The 19,438-nt window shown below is 38.9% G+C and overlaps 1 protein-coding gene and 1 pseudogene across 1 annotated transcript; one reads left to right on the top strand and one right to left on the bottom strand.

The window, feature by feature from the left end:
• Positions 1-802: 802 nt before the first annotated feature.
• On the bottom strand, positions 803-17,530 carry LOC136115695 (protein fem-1 homolog C-like). The gene is made up of 3 exons (XM_065861901.1): positions 17,466-17,530; positions 15,840-16,566; positions 803-3,591 (listed from the first exon to the last, which is right to left on the bottom strand). The coding sequence occupies exons 2-3, from the start codon at positions 16,381-16,383 to the stop codon at positions 2,282-2,284; spliced, it is 1,854 nt and encodes a 617-aa protein (XP_065717973.1). The 5' UTR covers positions 16,384-16,566; positions 17,466-17,530; the 3' UTR covers positions 803-2,281.
• LOC139826327 (syncytin-2-like) overlaps positions 16,867-19,438 on the top strand; it is a 33,373-nt pseudogene continuing 30,801 nt past the window's right edge.

The raw sequence follows: 19,438 nt of genomic DNA, 5'->3' as shown, positions 1-19,438 counted from the left end.
CCCCAGTTCCCCCTTTTTGCCCCTCCCTCTCCCCCCTTCCCACTCAGGACAGGCGATCGAAAGGGAAAGAAGGACAGAGAGAAGAGAGTTGGAAAAGTTAAAGATGTTTTACTAATGCTACTAATAAGAATAGAGAAAATAATACAAAATATACAAAACCAATCTTGTAAGTCTCAACAACTGCAGAGCCAGCACCCAAAGTCCTGGATTAGACTCTGTAGCCAACCGGAGCTGGATTCAGTCTGTCACTAGGCCTCAGTTCGCAGGGACGACCAGCAAGGTCCTCTCCTAATGTCAGCCATGAGGAAAAAAGGGAAAAGGGCAAAGGGACGAGATCCTCGTGATCTCCCACTTTTATATGAAGTATTCACGTGAATGGAATGTTATACACCATTGGTCAGTCTCTCGGTCATCAGTTTTCTCGTTGCCCCTCTCGCGAGATGTCCATCCGTGCTTATCAATAAGTTTGCATTCCATTGCTAGGTTTAACCAAAACATGTGTTGGGTTCTCCAGGAAGATGCAGCTAACATGAAGGCTTTAGCTGACAGGCAAATTCACTAAAAGAGAAACTTGTTTTTAACAAAACCAGGACATTTACACACACACTTTTTACTCTCAAAACATTCTTCATCAACTTAATTCACAAAAGATAAATACTCCAACATCAAATTTAAAAAAACCCTCCTATTTTTTTTTTTTTACCTTTATCTACTTAATTTAGCTTTTAAATAGTTCTAACACCAACAAAAGCCTAAATCAACTTGTTGAGTTTCTGGAGCAAGAAACCCATTTACTGCCCATCACTGAAATGAGACATCATGTCAACAATATCCAATATGCTAGAATACTAAATTTGCAGGTAAACTGTATTCTACTCGACACCAATTAATTTCACTTTGACATTTGCAGGGCTAATGTGCCATACTAAATTCTATAATATTATTAATCAACAGTAAAGTGCTGAGTTTTATTAAATACCTGAATCTCAGTCTCCTTTATTAAATTCTTTTACAGATTTCTTATCAAGTCAAAAAAGCTCCTTCTGTTGTAAAAGTTAAGCTATTATGCAAATATTATAAAAATAGGTAAGTTTAATTAAGAGCTTTATACACACAACAGAACTACTTTTTCTTAAAGTACAGCTGACATATAATAGAGATGGAAAAAAACATGCATTTATAAAGATATTTACAATGAAAAAGAGGAGACTGCTATAGAATTTCTATTGGTCTGGCATACAGCCATTTACTATCTTATAATGATACTGATGATGCCTATATTTCCGGACTGATAAGCATCACCCTGCTAACGTGCTTTAGTTTCTTTTGTAGCTAAATAAGTTGATTTGTAAGTTTCAGGTATGGCATACATTTCATCTATTTCTCATTAGAGTGTATCATTAAGTTAGAGGTTCAATTTTGAATAAACTTTACATCTATTCACATAACTAACACAAGCAAGACATTAGTGCAAAAGGGAAGCTGTCAGTTGTACATGATGAGGACTCTTCCCCTAACTGAATGATGTGAGAACGATTACCAGATTAAAACTGGATTACCATGAAAACAAGAGATATTTTCTTCTCACAAATTTAGCACAGACTTCCAGAGGATCAAGAGGAAAGCAACCTCAGCTACATCTAGAATAAAAACATTAAATCCCAGTTCAGAAAGTTGATATGTACCTCCAAAATGTCATGCTATGAAGGCAGCGTTCTCAAAAACAGCTCCAAACAAAACTGCAAATCAAAACGGGCACTTTAGTTGAAATTGGCCAACTGCTGCATAGAAATATGTTCACACACAACAGTCACATTTAAGTCAGTGCATAGAGAAGATAAAAAGCACTTATGGTAGTTGCAAATGTTAACAAGTCTATACAACTTGCAGTTTAACAAGTCCATAGAAAATGAATAGAGTAAGAGTAGAAATGCTCAAGCAAAACCACACAACATTTGTAGCAAAAAGACATCAGTGGAAAATATCCAACTTAGTCCTAAACACCCAACAGGTAAATAAGATCAGAATAGACAAGCCTTTGGCAAACAATTTTAAGAGTCTAAATATGGCACTACATTTCTAAATAATCCACAAAATCTAATATATGGCATATTCAAATATTGGTTAACCAACTTTGCCGATGCAATGTTAACAACACTTTAGCCAATAAGAGCAAGATGGAGCAAACTAAGGGAATACTGGTATTTCACACCAGGGTTCAAGAAAAACATTGTCACCAAGTCATGCTTCAATAACAACAGGACTCTGGGACTGCACACTACTATCTATGGAGCAAAACAAATTTCTCTAGTTTTTCAGGGATGTGCCCTGCATAGCATATGTTATGATTCACTATAACACGAGCAGCAAGACACTGCAACGTAGTATGATTTATAGGATGGATTAAGTTTTTTGCTATTTTCTTCTCATCCAGCAAATCACTAGCAGTTTGTTTATGTGAGTTTGTGGCATCAAAGTGTGAACCTGACTTGATAAGAAAATTCATGATGCCTGGATGGTTGTTCAGTGCAGCAATATGTAAAGGACTGTTGTTATCAGAGTCTCTGACATTTATATTAGCACCACATTCCACCAGGATAGCAGTAACTTGTAGAGAGGGGAATTTACAAACTGGGTAGCGACCCACACATGTAGTATTCTTGTCAACAGCAAGGTGAAGTGGACTGAATTTATTCTTCCCTCTAGGCTGAAGCTTAAGAAACTTGTAAATAGTCTGTTTCTTAAAATGCTCCTGTTCTGAGCTGCAAGGTACTTTCTCCAACAAACAAATTAAATGCAATATGATAGAAAGGGCTTTGTTCAGCTGTATTGGATCAGGAGGGCACTGGATTTGTTTCATGGTCCGCTCTATTTCAACAACACTTTTGCACAGTATACCCATGAGATCATCAAATGTAACAATAGTGCCTAACAGACCTTTTGCCCTGTCCTGCAGCATGAAGGAGAAGAGTTCAACAAATGATAGTAAACTGCTAGCTGTCATAGGGCTCAGTGGATCTAGATTGCTCTGCTGCATGTCCAAAGCATATTTCCATAAGTTGATGCATCGCTTAAAGTTTCCAGAGTCTGCATAGACAGCACCTCTAAATCTAATATAGTAGGATGTATCTGGGTGAGAAGGACCAAGAATACGTTCTCTAATTAATAATGCTTGCATTCTCATCTCATCAGGGTCTGCAATAAGATTTTCTAGCTCTTCTGAGCTGTTTACCTCTTTAGCATAATCATAGGCCATAATCAGTGTTTGTGGCACAGGTTTGTTCAGGATATTAGTCCTATCACTGTATCTCATTTCCATAGCTCGCTTCCAGTATTTCAAAGCACCAGGCAGATCTCTCTTTTTGTCCACAAATGTTGCTCCTAGAAGTTCCAGAGCATTTATACATTCTATTTTGCTAGTCTGTTCATGTTGGGTCAGAAAGTCCACAATATTTGTGTGGCCTGTCACACTGGCTGACAGAAGGGGAGTCATTCCATAGCCATCCTTTTCCATCTTAGCACAATACTTGAGAAGCATCTTCATGATCTCTAAACTTCCAGATTCTGCACAGTCATGTAATGCAGTGTTTCCTAGCAAAAGAAGAAAAACAATTACATAATTCATAATCAAATTATAACACAAATATCACCACGCTAATAGTTCAAAAAATAAAATCTGTTTTGACATCTACAGACTATGAAAGGCTTAAATGACAAGTTAAAACATTCAAGACCTGATTAAAACATAAAGGTTACCAGGCAGTTATACAAATCAAAATGCTTGACATTATTACCCAGAAGAATTAAACACATTTTAAGGACACTGTCTCAATTTTCAAAACTTAAACCAGAATTCTCTACTACATGAGCAATTTTGTATCTGCTTTCAAGTTCAAAACTGAAACATAAGCTTGCCATCTTAAGTGGTTATATTTTCCCTTCTTCCCTTGTTTTCTTCCTTCCTCCCTATCTCCATCCACGATAAAAAATATAACATCTGTATAAAAATTAAAGCTGTGCTAACTCAACATTGGTCTTGCTCACCTCTACACTGTACCTCTTGCTCTCTCTTTCATCCAAAGCGTTTTATTAAAGTGTTCCAAAGTAATAATTGTACGTAAAGGCAAATACAACTCATGACAACAGGTCCTTCATCTCAGCTGGGGCCTCAGAGACTGCTAGAATATTCTGAGGGACCTGCTTATTTTGTCAAGCCTGTGTACACACACATACACACTATTCTTAGTACTTTATTGGGTCTTTATCCTGAAGTCCCACATTAACCCTTCTGCTCAGGATTCCCAAAAGACAAAAAAAACACAAACCAAACCAAACCAAACAAACAAAAAAAAACCAAACCACAAAAAAAAAATAAAACCACCACAAAACCCACCTCAAACAATGCCTTCAACACACAACATGTAACCATTTGTCTTTAAAGTCTCATCATTTACATTAAGATTATTTCTCATTAAGAGAATGTGCAATGTTATGCTAAAGGCATTCAGGTGGCACTCACACTATGTGGTGAAATTTCCAGTAAGCACTACTGCCACCTGACTGAAAAACATATTTGCAGCAAATAAAAAATAAAACATTGGACAACACAGTTAAATATTTAACTACTGTGCTTTAAGTAGAAGAAAGTTTTGCTTAAGATCATATATGAATATTTCACTAGGGCAGACACGAAGATGGACAACCAATAACTCCACCCCTCCCCCCAACATAAAGCCTCTTGTGTGGTTGATTGCTTACAAAACTGTGGGGGACTACAGCAGGTCCGTACACCCCCCGACTGAGGGTATGGAGACAGAAGTAAAATTAACCAATGATATGTTGTTATTGCAGCCTGTAACCAATAGCAAAAAGACACGTGCTGATAAAGAAGATATAAGAAAATGTCTGCTGTAATAAAATTAGACTGCTGTTTGTACATAAGAAGAACTTTGTGTCATTTGTCCATCTCAACCATGACACAAAACTACACAATTTAAACCTAGCTTCTTTTTCATACATACTACAGATTCATACATACCAACTTTTCAGCCTCCCACTACATTAACAAGAAAATAATTAACAGCACACCCATGTAAGAATCCCACCCCCCAATTAAAATGTCTCACACCACTAGCGTAGCAAATTCTTGTTTACTGGTCATCAGATCATCAATATCTGTTACACCAGCAAGGTGTAGGTGTAGGAATAACTAGTCCTACATTTATACAGTCCTAAGATTACATTCAGCCCTTTGAAGGCAACTGTGAGGTTGATGTGGCCCCCAGTGAAAATGAGTTTGACACCCCTGTGTTACACCATCAGTAAGTTTCCACATTCTCAAGTGTGATCTCCTTTTCCAAGGATTCTGTACATTCACAGTTATCCGATTTGGCTTTTAAAAATTTCAGAGAGAAAGTTTCATAAAACTTCCTCATTTGCATTTTCGGCAGGCTTTTTTTTCCTATGCCAACAAGACAGTGACTTGCAGTGGGCTTTGCTGTTGTATTTCTAGATCTATAACAGAACTGAAGTAGGTAGGGGAACAAAGCAGTAGTCTAGAAGTCTTCAGCTGATGTTTGGGAAAAGTGCGTTTTTGTAGGTATGCAGCCTCTTGATCTCAACATCTTAGATGTACTTTTGTACATTTTCTTAATGTACTCTACCCATCCCCCAGGCTTTGATCTCTAGAATGTGCAGTTCGCTCTTTATATTAGAGCATTTAGCCAGTATAACTCAAATCAGTCCCTAAAACATGCCAGAGATTTGTCTTAAAAGCTGAACATTGCATTTAAATAAACTGAAAAGAAGATGGAGGCAAAGGCTTTCCATTAACAAATTCTTACTGCCCAGAATGTATTGTCATATTGTCTTGAACAGGTTAAATTCAAATGCAAAAATATATGAGGTTGGTACATGTATATATCTACCTACAAGAAAAAAGAGATACTCTTGTTTGTTAAATACATTTCAGAAGTAGAAATTTTGTTCCTTGTTCTCATTCCACTTATAAGAACCTGAATTAAGTTTATGTAAATAATCTTGGTATCTTCTAGCTTTTGACTTCACAGCATTATTTCCTTTTTAATGAGAAACTTGGTAAGGGGATATGAAGTCAAAGTCTGAAGAAAAAAACAAAAAGCAACACTCAGAAATACCTAGTGAAATCATGTCCTCTAAATTCAATACCTACTTGTCACCAGCAGAACCAGATGCTTTAGATCTACATTGCAAACCTCTATCCTATCTTTTGAGTTAAAAATCAAGCTACTACTTGATAATCTATCTTCTGTAGATAAACCACTAGGATAAGAACAAGCGTACCCAAGAGTTTTGCAAGTTTTAGTATACAGCACAAGGATGCAGAAACTCAGGGTCTATTTAGATGAAAGTGTTCTAATGGGCACAGAGCATTTTGCCTCTGTTCCCCTGCTAGTATTCCAAACATCCCCTCCTCACTTCCTCTTCTAATCTTTCACTTCTTGAAACTTTACACATAAATTAATCTGCTGCTTCTTCCTCAAACTTGCTTGTGAACCATCAGAGAAAGAATTGACAGCACATTTCAAGACTTGCTTATGGCTCTCAATTCCAATAAACAGACAGTAGATATTCAAGACAAAGTTAGTCTCAATCTGAGCACACTGGATAATAAGAATTTAGCTATCACACTAAGCAAATGCATACCAAAGATGTGCAAAAAGCTACTTTCAAAATATTATTACTGAAGGTTAACAGTTTTTTTACAATTATAGTAGTACAGGAGCTGTGATGACATTTTGTCCCCTCAAACAATTTTAAGTACAAGTTCCAAACATTAAAAAAAACAAACCAACCAACCCACAAAAAAAAATCCCAAACTCAACCTACAAAACATTAGGTTATTAACATACAGTGAGTTTAACTTGCTAAATGCTCTATTTCCAATACATTTTTGAATAGCAGCCAACTATTTCACTATCACTTACAAAAAAAAAAAAGTAAGCTGAAGACGACACCCCATACAAAGTGGCACCCAAAATTATCAGTTAGATCAAGACTCATGAAACTAAAACCAGGTCTTAATAGCAAGCGATTTTCAGTCTCAAATACCCTAGGCAATCTTTGTCACTAATGAAGTAAGTCAGTGACAGGAGCTTCACCTAGAAACTGGTCTGGTCACACTACAGTTTCTACAGAGACCAACCAAATTTCCAATCACAGGAACAGATATTTTACCAAATTTAGGTGGATTAAATGTTTGGTTTGTCAACTGTAGTTTATTAACTATAATTCCTTCTTTCTATATTATGGAAAACTGTTCATACCTACAGATTGACAAGCATGAGACCTTGAAATTCCTAAGAGAGAAAGAGATGAAAAGAGGACAAATACACAAAAAGAGCTTGCCAATACACAAAAACATTATAATAATACATCTTGCTGTGCTGAAGAAAGTCTAGTTAAAACTCAACTACAGCTGTCGAGCCAGAAGTAAATACCAACTGGCTCCTCAGTCCATCTTCACTACTGGAACACTCAGTGACGAAGTCAAAACCAGATCCATCTGGGTGTAGGCTGAGCCACCAGTTCACGTATCCAGTTCAGGGTGTATTCAAGTCCATACTCGCTCACTCACAGCAGAGCTCTGAAACACTAGAAATGTCTTCTGGAGGGAGCCAATTCCAATGCAAATCTAGACACGGCCTAGGATGAAAAAGATTCAGATCTACATGTGTTTGCACTAATGCATGCCAGAATCTTGTGTTAGCTGGGCAAATTAAACTTTAACATTTAAATTTCAAAATATTAGTGTACATAGTTTAAGTTATATTTGAGGTGTTGACTTCAAAAATAAAAAAAAAAAAACCTCAAAAATCACAGAATCACACAGAATCACAGAAGGTTAGGGATTGGAAGGTACATCAAAAGATCATCTAGTCCAATCCCCCTGCCAGAGCAGGAACACCTAGATGAGGACACACAGGAAAGCATCCAGGCGGTTTTTTAACATCTCCAGAGAAGGAGACTCCACAACCCCCTTGGGCAGCCTGTTCCAGCACTCCATCACCCTCACCATGAAGAAGTTTCTTCTCAAATTTAAATGGAATCTCCTGTGTTCCAGTTTGTATCCATCGCCCCTTGTCCTATCATTGGTTGTCACCGAGAAGAGCCTGGTTCCGTCCTCGTGACACTGATCCATTATATATTCATAAACATTAATGAGGTCACCCCTCTGTCTTCTTCAAGCTAAAGAGACCCAGCTCCCTCAGCCTTTCCTCATAAGGGAGATGCTCCACTCCCTTAATCCTCTTTGTGGCTCTGCACTGGACTCTCTCCAGCAGTTCCCTGTCCTTGAACTGAGGGGCCCAGAACTGGACACAATATTCCAGGTGTGGTCTCACCAGGGCAGAGTAGAGGGGGAGGAGAACCTCTCTCGACCTACTAACCACAGCTCTTCTAATCACCCCAGGATGCCATTGGCCTTCTTGGCCACAAGGGCACAGTGCTGGCTCATGGTCATCCTGCTGTCCATCAGGACCCCCAGGTCCCTTTCCCCTACACTGCTCTCTAATTGGTCATTCCACAACTTATACTGAAACCTGGGGTTGTTCCTATCCAGATGCAAGACTCTACATTTGCCCTTGTTATATTTCATTAAATTTCTTCCCACACAGCTCTCCAGCCTGTCTAGGTCTCGCCGTATGGCAGCACAGCCTTCTGGCGTGTCAGCCACTCCTCCCAGTTTGGTGTCATCAGCAAACTTGCTGACAGTGCACTCTATTCCCTCATCCAAGTCATTGATGAATATATTGAATAATACTGGTCCCAGTATCGACCCTTGAGGGACACCACTAGATACAGGCCTCCAACTAGACTCTGTCCCACTGACCATGACTCTCTGGCTTCTTTCCTTCAGCCAGTTCACAGTCCACCTCACTACCCGATCATCTAGTCCACACTTCCTCCATTTAGCAGCAAGGATGCTGTGGGAGACGGTGTCAAATGCTTTACTGAAATCAAGATAGACCACATCCACTGCTCTGCCATCATCTAGACACCTGGTTATGCCCTCATAAAAGTCTATGAGGTTGGTCAAGCATGACTTCCCCTTGGTGAAGCCATGTTGACTGCCCTTAATGACCCTCTTATCCTTGACATAGCCTTAATATCTAAGTAAATGTTTAACTGCTATGTTCCACAAATTACCCATAAACTCAAATGTTCAAATTTAAGGATGGCAAATCAACTATTATCCACTTCAAAAATACTATATTGTCTATAGCGAAAGTAATAAACAGTGCCTGAACACTATGCAATTCTGCAGTTAAGTCAATCCAGCTTTTGTAACAAATTATTTCTTTCATAAGAAATTAAAATCAACATTATATCTACTGCTGTATTAAAGAGGAAATAGGCTGAAAAGAAACAAACACTATTTGAAAGTCATTCTCTTTGATAAGCAGCTAAGAGAAACATATACAGAGATGTCGGTCAATTTTTTTAAGCATTCTTTAAGTTAAGGATGAAAGTTTAATGACATCTGCTTTGAAATAATCTTAATCCATTTCTAATTCTTAAGTGATCTGCTGGAATTTGATCACATGTAGAAGGCTAGCTAATATTACAACAACATGAAAAACTTCTCATTCTTGCACAATAACAAAATTAAACCGGACATATTATGCTATTCATACCACTTCTCTGCTAAAGAATGTATATTGCATTGTTAATACTGTGTTCTATCTATATAAAACTCTAGTACTTGTACTACCTAAAAATGTTCTCTAATTAAAAACAAGAACAAAATGGAATGATCCAAATCTCACAGACACATGAGGGAAAAATTATGTTAAACTGATGTCATAGTTTCATGTTTCATTCTTTCACTGTAGTCCTACTTTAACAGAGTAGTATGAACATTACAGAAATATTTCATGTATCACAGAACTAATTCCCTAACTATGCAGTCTTAAAAAAAAAAAAAAAAAAAAAAAAAAGTAGTAGTAGTTCATCTAGGGAGGTGTGTCTAATGAGGTTGTGCCTTTCTATGTCAGAAGCAAATTATTCTCAAAATAGGCTGGTAGCTTGTGACATGGGTAGGAAAGAAAGTAAAGCAATGACACAAAGTGATTTGGCTTGATTTGCAACTGATATTAACTACATCCACTTCCTAAAATTTGCAAAATGCTTCATCAAATTTCTGGATAGGAAAACTTCTAAATTTTAAAACTTGATTTATAAAATATGATAGCAGTGTGATATCATACCAAAGATATCTTCTGAAAATACATGTTCAGATGCTGAACTTTACACACTAGTCAATCCTTTAAATCATTTTTTCTTCATATGTTTAAAATAAACCATGTATATATTTTGGCAGCCTCACAGATGAAAATAACCACTTTCATAAAGTTGCTCATAAAATACTCATTTTTAATTTTTATGTTTCTTTTAAGCAGATCACTTGAAGGAAATAAGTCCTCTAGCAGCTTTAGTGATTTTTTTGGAAAAAAAAAAATATATTGATACATACAAATATAGGTAGTGCAAAAGTAAACTGTTTTATACCTCTACACTTAGAATACATGACAAAGGAAAATTAAAGGTATGCCTTCCTTTTAAAAATAAATTAAGTAAAAATTGCAAAGAGTTGTTAACCTCAACAAGTTGTTTCATGTTCTGTAAGAGAATAATTGTTTCCTTGGTCACAAAAGTACTTAATGATAACTCATAAGATAAATAATACAAAGTAGCAATAATGTATAAAATGTTGTGAATAATTTCAACACAAACTATTTTTTGCATCTGAAATTCAATAATTTATTCCTTTAAACTGTACATTCTTTCATTATTTTATTTATAGGCATTTGTACTGAAGTTCAGTTTCACATAACAGAGAACAAATCTGTCAAATTCCTTGATTTTTACTGCAAGGGAAGATAATTATTTTTCATGTATACTAAACGGCACTGGCCATATAGCAAAGAGTATGTATCCATATAATCCCCCTACTTCTGAGTCTGTCAAGTCTGTAAAAATAATCCCCCCCCAGCAGGTTTGAATATTATGCTTTTCAGCCTCTCACATTGAAATACTACTAGTCCTTGATAAAACATTACCATATTTCTAACCTTGATAAGGTACTCAGAGAGTGAGGCCTGTATACTTCCAAACTTTCCAAAATGAGCACGTAAACTGAACAAGCCTCATCCTCCACATTATTTTACAAGGCCATTATAACTAAGCACTGCATCATAGCTAACAGTATTTAAGAACAACAAGACTTCATATCATTATTTTACATTTTCAAAATGCATGATTCCCTCTAACTTTTATGGTAGTATGTAGTATGACAGACAACAAAAAACATTATTTCCAACCAAACATTCCTGCACAGATCTCAAGAGATACCTAAATGAATGCCTAATCCAGCAGTTCTTAAATTTTCTAATAGTTATAAGAAAGTTAGTCTTTTGGCTAGGAGATGTGTCTTAACAACTGAAGGGAGACAGAGGCAGTAAAGAGCATCAGTGAAACCCAGGAATACCATCTCAATGAGAAAGACACCACATTCCAAGCAACTCAGCAATGGAAAGAATTACAAGCCACATTCAGAAAAAAAAAAATCTGCCTTTCAAGTAGTTACTTTTGGAAAAAAGAGTTCTTATTCCCTGCACCATTATGTACATACCATCCTGGTTATCAGAGCTGGTGTACTTTATCAGTAGTTTAACTTCTTAATTGCAGAAAGGAAGGGAATGAACCTCCATTATTAGAGCAGGTCTGACAGAGAAGCGATAAAGCATAATGCAAAGTATCAAAATATCCATTGCAATTTCTTAAAGTGCAAGGTCCAAGTATTCTGTCTGGAATTAGACTAGAGGTGTAACATCCCTTTAAAATGATTGGCATGCAAAATATCTCTGTTGTGGAAATTAAATGTATTTTAAATAGAAAATCCAATTCCAGCAAACACAGCCCCTGGAAGATCACCAACAAAGCCCAAATCTATAATTCTGAGGCACATCAAAGCACACTATCACTTGAATTACAAGAGCAAGCATCTCCCCCAACCCCATACAAACACTGACTAGCCAAAAGAAGACTGCACAGAAACACATCAGCAAAATACTGATCAAGACTCCAGAAGTCTATTAACACCATAAGGGAACATGATCTTTTAACTACAGATCACTGGCAGGCTTCACAATGCAGTAGAATAGAAAACTGCATGCAGCCAAAATGCAGCATGTTCGTCCTGATCTAAGCACATGAGTAGGTGGCCTGTATCTTATTCAGAGTTTAATTCTAGGGTTCTTCATCCTCATGAAAAACTCAGGTTTCTGCTACTATGGTATTATCCATACTATTCCTTATTTTAAGAGCAAAATATATTTTGTAATTAAAACCAACAACTAATATGCTATTCGAGATCTGTTTCATATCAGTGAAATATATCAAGCCCTGTTAGTTTTAACCTGCAGCTTCTCTACCCAAAAGTAATGTACTGGAAAAGCCCCTGAATTAGAAAGAAAATGCCAAATTAATTCACATTGGAAACACAGCTTCTGCGGCCATTAGGGACGACGTGTACTGGGATGCAGACAGAAATTCACGCAGAGGCAGAGATCTTGTTCTGGAAAAAAGGCACAGAGCCTGGCCAAACAGAGAACTGACCTAGGCCGCCTTCTTTATTCACCATTGACAATTTATAGAATTTACAGGTACGGGCCTGGACTAAGATGTTTACAAAAGGTGTTTTTCCACTAACTGCTATTAAAAACACACTAAACTCATGTGATGTTTGTCTCACTTGTTTTTCCACTCATTCACAGGCCAGGTTCAAGGACATTCACACATCCCATGCACTTGGGGGCGGTTATCTGGCCCAAGATTCCATTCTCACGAGTCTGGGCTATAACTTTTTACAATTATGAGAAACGTACTTCAAAGTAATCTGTCCAAGGACCTTTATATATTATTATGTTAGTATTATGTCTTGGACCATCCAGATGGTCATGTTAGTATTGATCTTCCTTTATCATCCAGGTGGCTGGAACTGCACATCTTGCTTTCCCACATTTTACCTTCCAACAGCTTTAACTACTTTCTGCTTTTCTAAAAAAGTCTTTAATTCTGCAGTTCTAAAAGAAATGAAGAAGAGCTTGTTTATCCTGTTTATCACTTCTTCCCTCACTTGCACTGTTCATGTGACAAAGTATTAAGAAAATCTTTTGTTTCCATTTCTGTGACTCATGTTCTTCATAAAACTTTGGGGAAACTAAAAGTCAGATCTGTAAAACAGTGGCAAGAACAAAGATAACTTAATGCTCATATTTAAAATTCAGAACTACTGACCATCTTTTGCAGTACAGCACTTATCTAACCCCAAACTCTTGTTACTTCCTTCTTCACCATCATCTCCTGTTAGATGGTGCTAGACCTATACTTCACCCCAACATAGTACCCTACCTGAATCAGACTCAGAAATCATATCCCAGCTATACTTTTGCACCTCCACAACTCACCTTCCAAAACATCCACATTATGAATTTTAGTAGTTGCTGAATTATGTCTGTATTTTAGAAGCAGGACTTAATTGCATGTTTTAAAACTACTCTTTTATATCCCTGCCTCAGTTGTCAACCTGGCTTTTAGATCTCTGTGAACTTACTTATTTTGTCACCTCCAAGAATTTGGATTTTTCTTATAAGTTCTCTTCATCTCCCTACCACAAGCACCTCTACTCTCTGTCAAGAGAGATGTTAGACAACAGGGATGAGTAGAAAATGAATTCAATAGACAAAGACTCTGAGGTGGAATATGACAGCGTAGAATGACATTGGAAACATTCATTTTGAAATTAATAGCCAGCAAGCATTCTTGCAAAACAAAGCTCAGAATGTTAGTTGTTGAGCCTCAGCCATTGCAACACACATACTGTTGTAATATTTAAGGCTACCAGTCTTGATAATTTCTTCTGCCTTTCTACAGCTAGCTTTCATGGTTTATTGCACTTTCTCTCTTCCTTTAGCTTGTCACTGCTTATTTAATAACTTCAGAGACCAGATTGCTTCATGAGGCCAAAGGAGCATGGTCAGGTCATATCAGAGAGAAGCATTTGTTTCCAAACACAAAAAGGCAGTCTGTACTTGACCAAAAGATATATGTACACACATGCATTTGTACACATTGTAGTCCAAAAGATAGAATTAATTTTATGAGCTAAAACACAGCCAATCCAACTTTACTATTATTAAAAAATAAGGAACAGTTAATACCTTCAGAAGTTTTGCTCATGTGTCTAAGTTTTAAGTCGCACAAACTGAAGGAAGCAGAGAGAGGAAGGAACTAAGATTAAAAAAATCTGAGAGTAGTGAGGAAAATCGTCAGCAGTGCACAGCTGCCATTCAGTCATTTAAACAATAAATAAAAATAAAATTAATGCACTAGTGAAGTGAACAATGAGTAAATTAAAACCTACTCTACTAACACAAAAATGAGGAATGAGACATCCACAGATTTAACTTTTTTCCTGTTGCATAAGCTATTTAGCAGCTCTGCTCCGTTCGTACCTACCATATAAAGGGATATTTTAAACTAAAAATAATGTAAATTTTGTATTTAGCATGTTATTCCAAGAACCCAGTCTAAAACCATGACATCTTTATCCTATCACAAGTCCATGATTCATAGGCAACCTTGAATCTTTACAAAGAAAGATTTATTTTGCTCTGCCCACATCTACGATAAATTTTTAGTTTAGCTTTCTTTATATTAAACCCACGGAATTCCATGACTTGAGGAAAAAAAAGCATATTTAACTGAGCAGCTTTTTCAAAGAGATTACTCTCATATTTGGCATTTGACAATATTGTGCAGTAAACTAGGCACTACAGGGTTTTCTGTCAAAATATACTTGAAGTGTATTATAGTGTTAAAATTCTAATTAGCCAGAAAAGGGCAACTGAAGTACCATGCTACAGGAAGATTCATTAGCAGATTTATTATTAATAAATATTTATTAACAAAATAAGATGCTGAAACACAATCCTGGTTCAATGAGCTAAAAAGCTAACCATAACCTGCAATAACCAATACACCTTTTAGGTCAATTCATATTCACATACAAGTTTGAGATGTAACAAAAGCCAGCAATTAAGAGGTCCACACATAAATATGATCACAGCAAAAAGGACATAATTCTTCACTTTGAACAATGTGTCAGGATAACTGAAACAGAGGCAAACAAACGTTCTTCATGATCTGTGCACTACTGAAGTCTTTCTGTTGTGATCAGAGTCACATGAAGATTCATTTCCTTAATTCTAAAATACATTTTTGTTTACTAACATTGAAAAAAGGTCCAAAAGGATTCAAGAATTTGAGGGAGAGGAGGAGTAAAGAGTAAAGTGATTATTCATTTCCAATGAAGAAAAAAATTCTTCTCTTTTATACATCTTTCGCCATTCTAGTCTTGGTGGCACAGGCAAATTTTATGTACAGCATATTTGGTTTGTTAAGAAACAGTATGAAAAACATCCTAAATTTTACACAATATATGCTCATCTATCTGCTACAAATATTTCTCAGCAAAAGTCGATTAGCATTTTGCACATGTATAAATGCAAAATCTTTAGATTAAAATGTATCAATTTAGAATTACATTTTATAGCCAGTATGAAATGAGTATGCTGAAAAAAAACTTGTAAAAACATAGCTAAATACACTTCATCTCTTACAGGAAAAACATACCAACATTATGAGACTAGAAGAATATTTTTTGATGTCAGTCTCCTAAAGTACACTAGTAACTTCACCCCTATTTACTACAAGAAAAAATGAAACTATGAACTTACCTTTAACGCTTTTTCTGTTAACATCAGCTCCTTTTTCAAGTAAATACTGAGCAATTTCTTTGTGGCCTTTGTAACATGAGATCATCAAGCATGTATGCCCATGACGGTTTGATACTTCCAAGTCTGCTTTGTGCTCCACAAGATATTTTACTATTTCCAGGTGACCATCAAAACAGGCAGCTCTAAGTGGAGTTGAATTTGTTAGAGTTGTGTTGTTGACAGACGCACCATGATCTAACAGACACTGAACCACTTTCAAGTGGCCAGCAGCTGATGCTGCCCATAATGGCGGAGCTCCCTCAATGGTCTCACCATCAAAATTAACTGAACCACTAATTTCTATAGAAGCAGAGCAATAGTCCAACAAGTATTCCACCACGTCAATGTGTCCATAACGGGCTGCCATCAAAAGTGGTGTGGCGCCATTGCTTTTTTCTGACATCAGTAAGGCCACCTCTTCTCTGGTTTTGCTTGTCAGTAACTTGGAAAGGAGTCGCAGCTTGCCATCACGAGCTGCAATGAACACTGCTGTCTTTAGATCCATCTAGTCTGTACCTCTGCTTCTTCAAGGATACACATCTACCTTTTTCAGAGTCACAAAAAAAAAAATCTTATTAGAAACACATAGCTCAAACAGAGAGTCCTCAACTTTTTCTCAGATCAGGCAGATGGAACAACATGGAGACTGAATAAGATCCTGACAAAACACAGGCTGCACTTGACAACTCTGCAAAAGAAAAGAATACTGAATGTTTTTACCTTCTACTTCTCAAATAAGTATATACAAATACATTTTTCTACAGCTATACTCAAACAAACCACTGGTTGGGATGCGCCAACATCCAGCTGCCTTCCACAGGCCTTCCCTGGACTGCACAGAGCCCCTTAACTGGATCCTAGCAGTTCATTATCCACACCATTTGCAGGAAAATGCTTTCCCCTCACAACATAACAAACCGTACACTTGTATCAAGTTCTGCTTTTAATTACAGCCTGCGCAAAGAACCATTAGCCCCCCCCCTCCCCCATGCCTTCGGGTCCTCTGAGGAGCCCCATACTACTGGCAAGAGAGCAAACTCAGAACCATACCGGAAAGACAAAACACGTTCTTGCCACAGTCGTTTAATTTAGTATCAGACACCACCGAAACTCTGAACTTCCCTTCCACCACAACCACCTTCAGCCTGCCCAAAGCCACCCTCCCCCTCGACCTACAAATCTCCTCCTTCAAAATCACATTGTATTTGTTTCCCACCCCAAAGCCACCTACCCCCCTCCCCAGGATTTTCCCCGATGCCTCCCTTTAGATCACCCTCCTCTTTTTCACCCCTAGTCCAACAACCACCTTCCCCCCCCCCCCATACCACCCCAGGGTCCGCAAAAAACCCTTCCCAACTCCCTCAGAGCCGCTCCCTACAATACCGCAGCTACAGAGCGGCCTCCACCGCCTGCCCGAAGCCGGAGAGACGGCGGCGGCACCAGCGGCACCAGCGGCACCAGCGGCACCAGCGGCACCAGCGGCACCAGCGGCACCAGCGGCACCAGCGGCACCAGCGGCACCAGCGGCACCGCCGCCGCCCGCAGAGAACATATCGGTGAAACGGGACCCAAAGGTGTGTAGGTTACCTTCCCAGGACGCCACTGGCTCTCCCGCGAAGCCACCCTCACACGAAAGCACCCACCGCCTCCCGCACTCCGTCCAACTTCTCCCTAACAAACCAATCCCCATAGCAACTAGCCTCCACCAACCCTACAACCAGACACAGCAGAACCTATCAAGCGTTTTTCCCGGCTGCCGCCAGGCCCAATGAGAAACAGGCCTGAGCGCCGCCAGCCACTTAGAGCAGGGTAGAAGGTGGAACTACGCCGGCGCTCAAGCTACGCTGAGAGCAGAATGGTGCTGGCGGGCGGTGTCAGTGCAGTAGTTGCTTGCTAGGGGAGCGAGCGAGCCCTCCCGCCCCTCCCCCATTTCTCTCCGCTATAGTGCAGCAGGCAGAGGCAGGCAGAGGCAGGCAGAGGCAGGCAGAGGCAGGCAGAGGCAGGCAGAGGCAGGCAGAGGCAGGCAGAGGCAGGCAGAGGCAGGCAGAGGCAGGCAGAGGCAGGCAGAGGCAGGCAGAGGCAGGCAGAGGCAGGCAGAGGCAGGCAGAGGCAGGCAGAGGCAGGCAGAGGCAGGCAGAGGCAGGCAGGCTTTGGTTAGCTGTGTTGTGTGGGGACCGAGTAAGGGGGTTTCCTTTTGTGAGAAGTGCAGTTGTGATTCGTGCTAAGATGTTTAGTGTTTACAGATATAACCAAATGAGGCACGGGCTCTGAACCTGGAAAAAGGAAAAGGTGGTTAAGTTCTATGTAAAAAGTTATGAAACTTGTTTATGAAGTTATATTGATAGAGGGAACTAAGATTTTAAAGGTTAACCAGCCACATAATAAGGGCCTACTAACGAACTAATGCTTTAAACAATATAATGTTTAGAGCTGTATGTAACCAATTGTGTTAAGAAAAAAAACAGAACCTCATCAAATGCCGAGATAAGAAGTTTTACAGCACCAGCTGTAACCTTGAGGAGACAAGATAGCCAAGATTTACAGCAAAAAGGGGGCGCCAGTCTGATTTTGGTTGACTTGGCAGCTTGGGTTCCAGTCAATTCAGCATAATGAGCCAAAAGTAAAAAGTTTACTGTGACGAAGCTGAAGGAGCCTTCATCCAAAGACCCTCAAAGACCCCTCCTCAAAATCACCAAGTGACACTGCGCAGGCGTAACAGGGGAGGGTCAAGGAACAGACTATGAAAATGGTTATCTGAGACTCATTTTAATAAGAAGCAGGGAAAGGTTATGAATATGTATAGGCATTCCTGGGGTTATAATGAATATGTAATACCTTACTGTATTTAAGCACACTTCTTATTGTTAAAAGGTGTGCGTGTTGGGCGGAGCGAATCCCCCACGCACCCAGCGCTCTTTTGCTTATGCTCTAATGAACATGTGTTTAAGGGATACAATTAAGGAATTGGATTAAACATTGTTTATCCATAGAAATAGCATAAGTTATTTATTTCAATTGGTGATCCCAATGTGATAACCTTGGATAGCTCTGTGTTACCTCAGGTTCAAGGGAGGCACCCCACTTTAATAGTGGCCCTTGGACTCGGGTGTGTGGAGAGCTACCAACATTATTCAAAATTAAAACATAAGCAAAAGGATTGAGCTCACTCCCCCTGAATACTGCAGTTTACCCGTAATCCAGAGTGCACGAAGGTCCCAACGGGAAAAATGGACTGTAAGTACCGTCGGGTCGGGTAATGTGATTGTGTGACTGGTGTTGGCTGAGATGCAACCTGGTTGCGAAGCGAATGCGGAGTCCTTCCATGTTGTAAGCCAACTCTCTCTGTGTCATGGGTTTGAGCCCCACGTTGTAAGCTAGTGGGCTCAATCCCCACGTTGTGAGCCAGGTTTCATGGGTTTGATCCCCACAAGAGGTCGAAGGGGAGCGACCTGCTGGAGGTACCCCCCCTGACAGTCCCTTGGTGGGGGGGTCATGTTAGAATTTTGGACCCCCCAACAGTCCCTTTGGGGGGGATCATGCTAGAATTCTGGGATGAAGAG

The sequence above is a fragment of the Patagioenas fasciata genome, chromosome W, assembly GCF_037038585.1.
Source record: "Patagioenas fasciata isolate bPatFas1 chromosome W, bPatFas1.hap1, whole genome shotgun sequence".
In the NCBI taxonomy this organism is placed as follows: Eukaryota; Metazoa; Chordata; class Aves; order Columbiformes; family Columbidae; genus Patagioenas; species Patagioenas fasciata.
The sequence above is the reverse complement of the archived record's forward strand: the minus strand, read 5'-3'. Positions and strand labels throughout refer to the sequence as shown.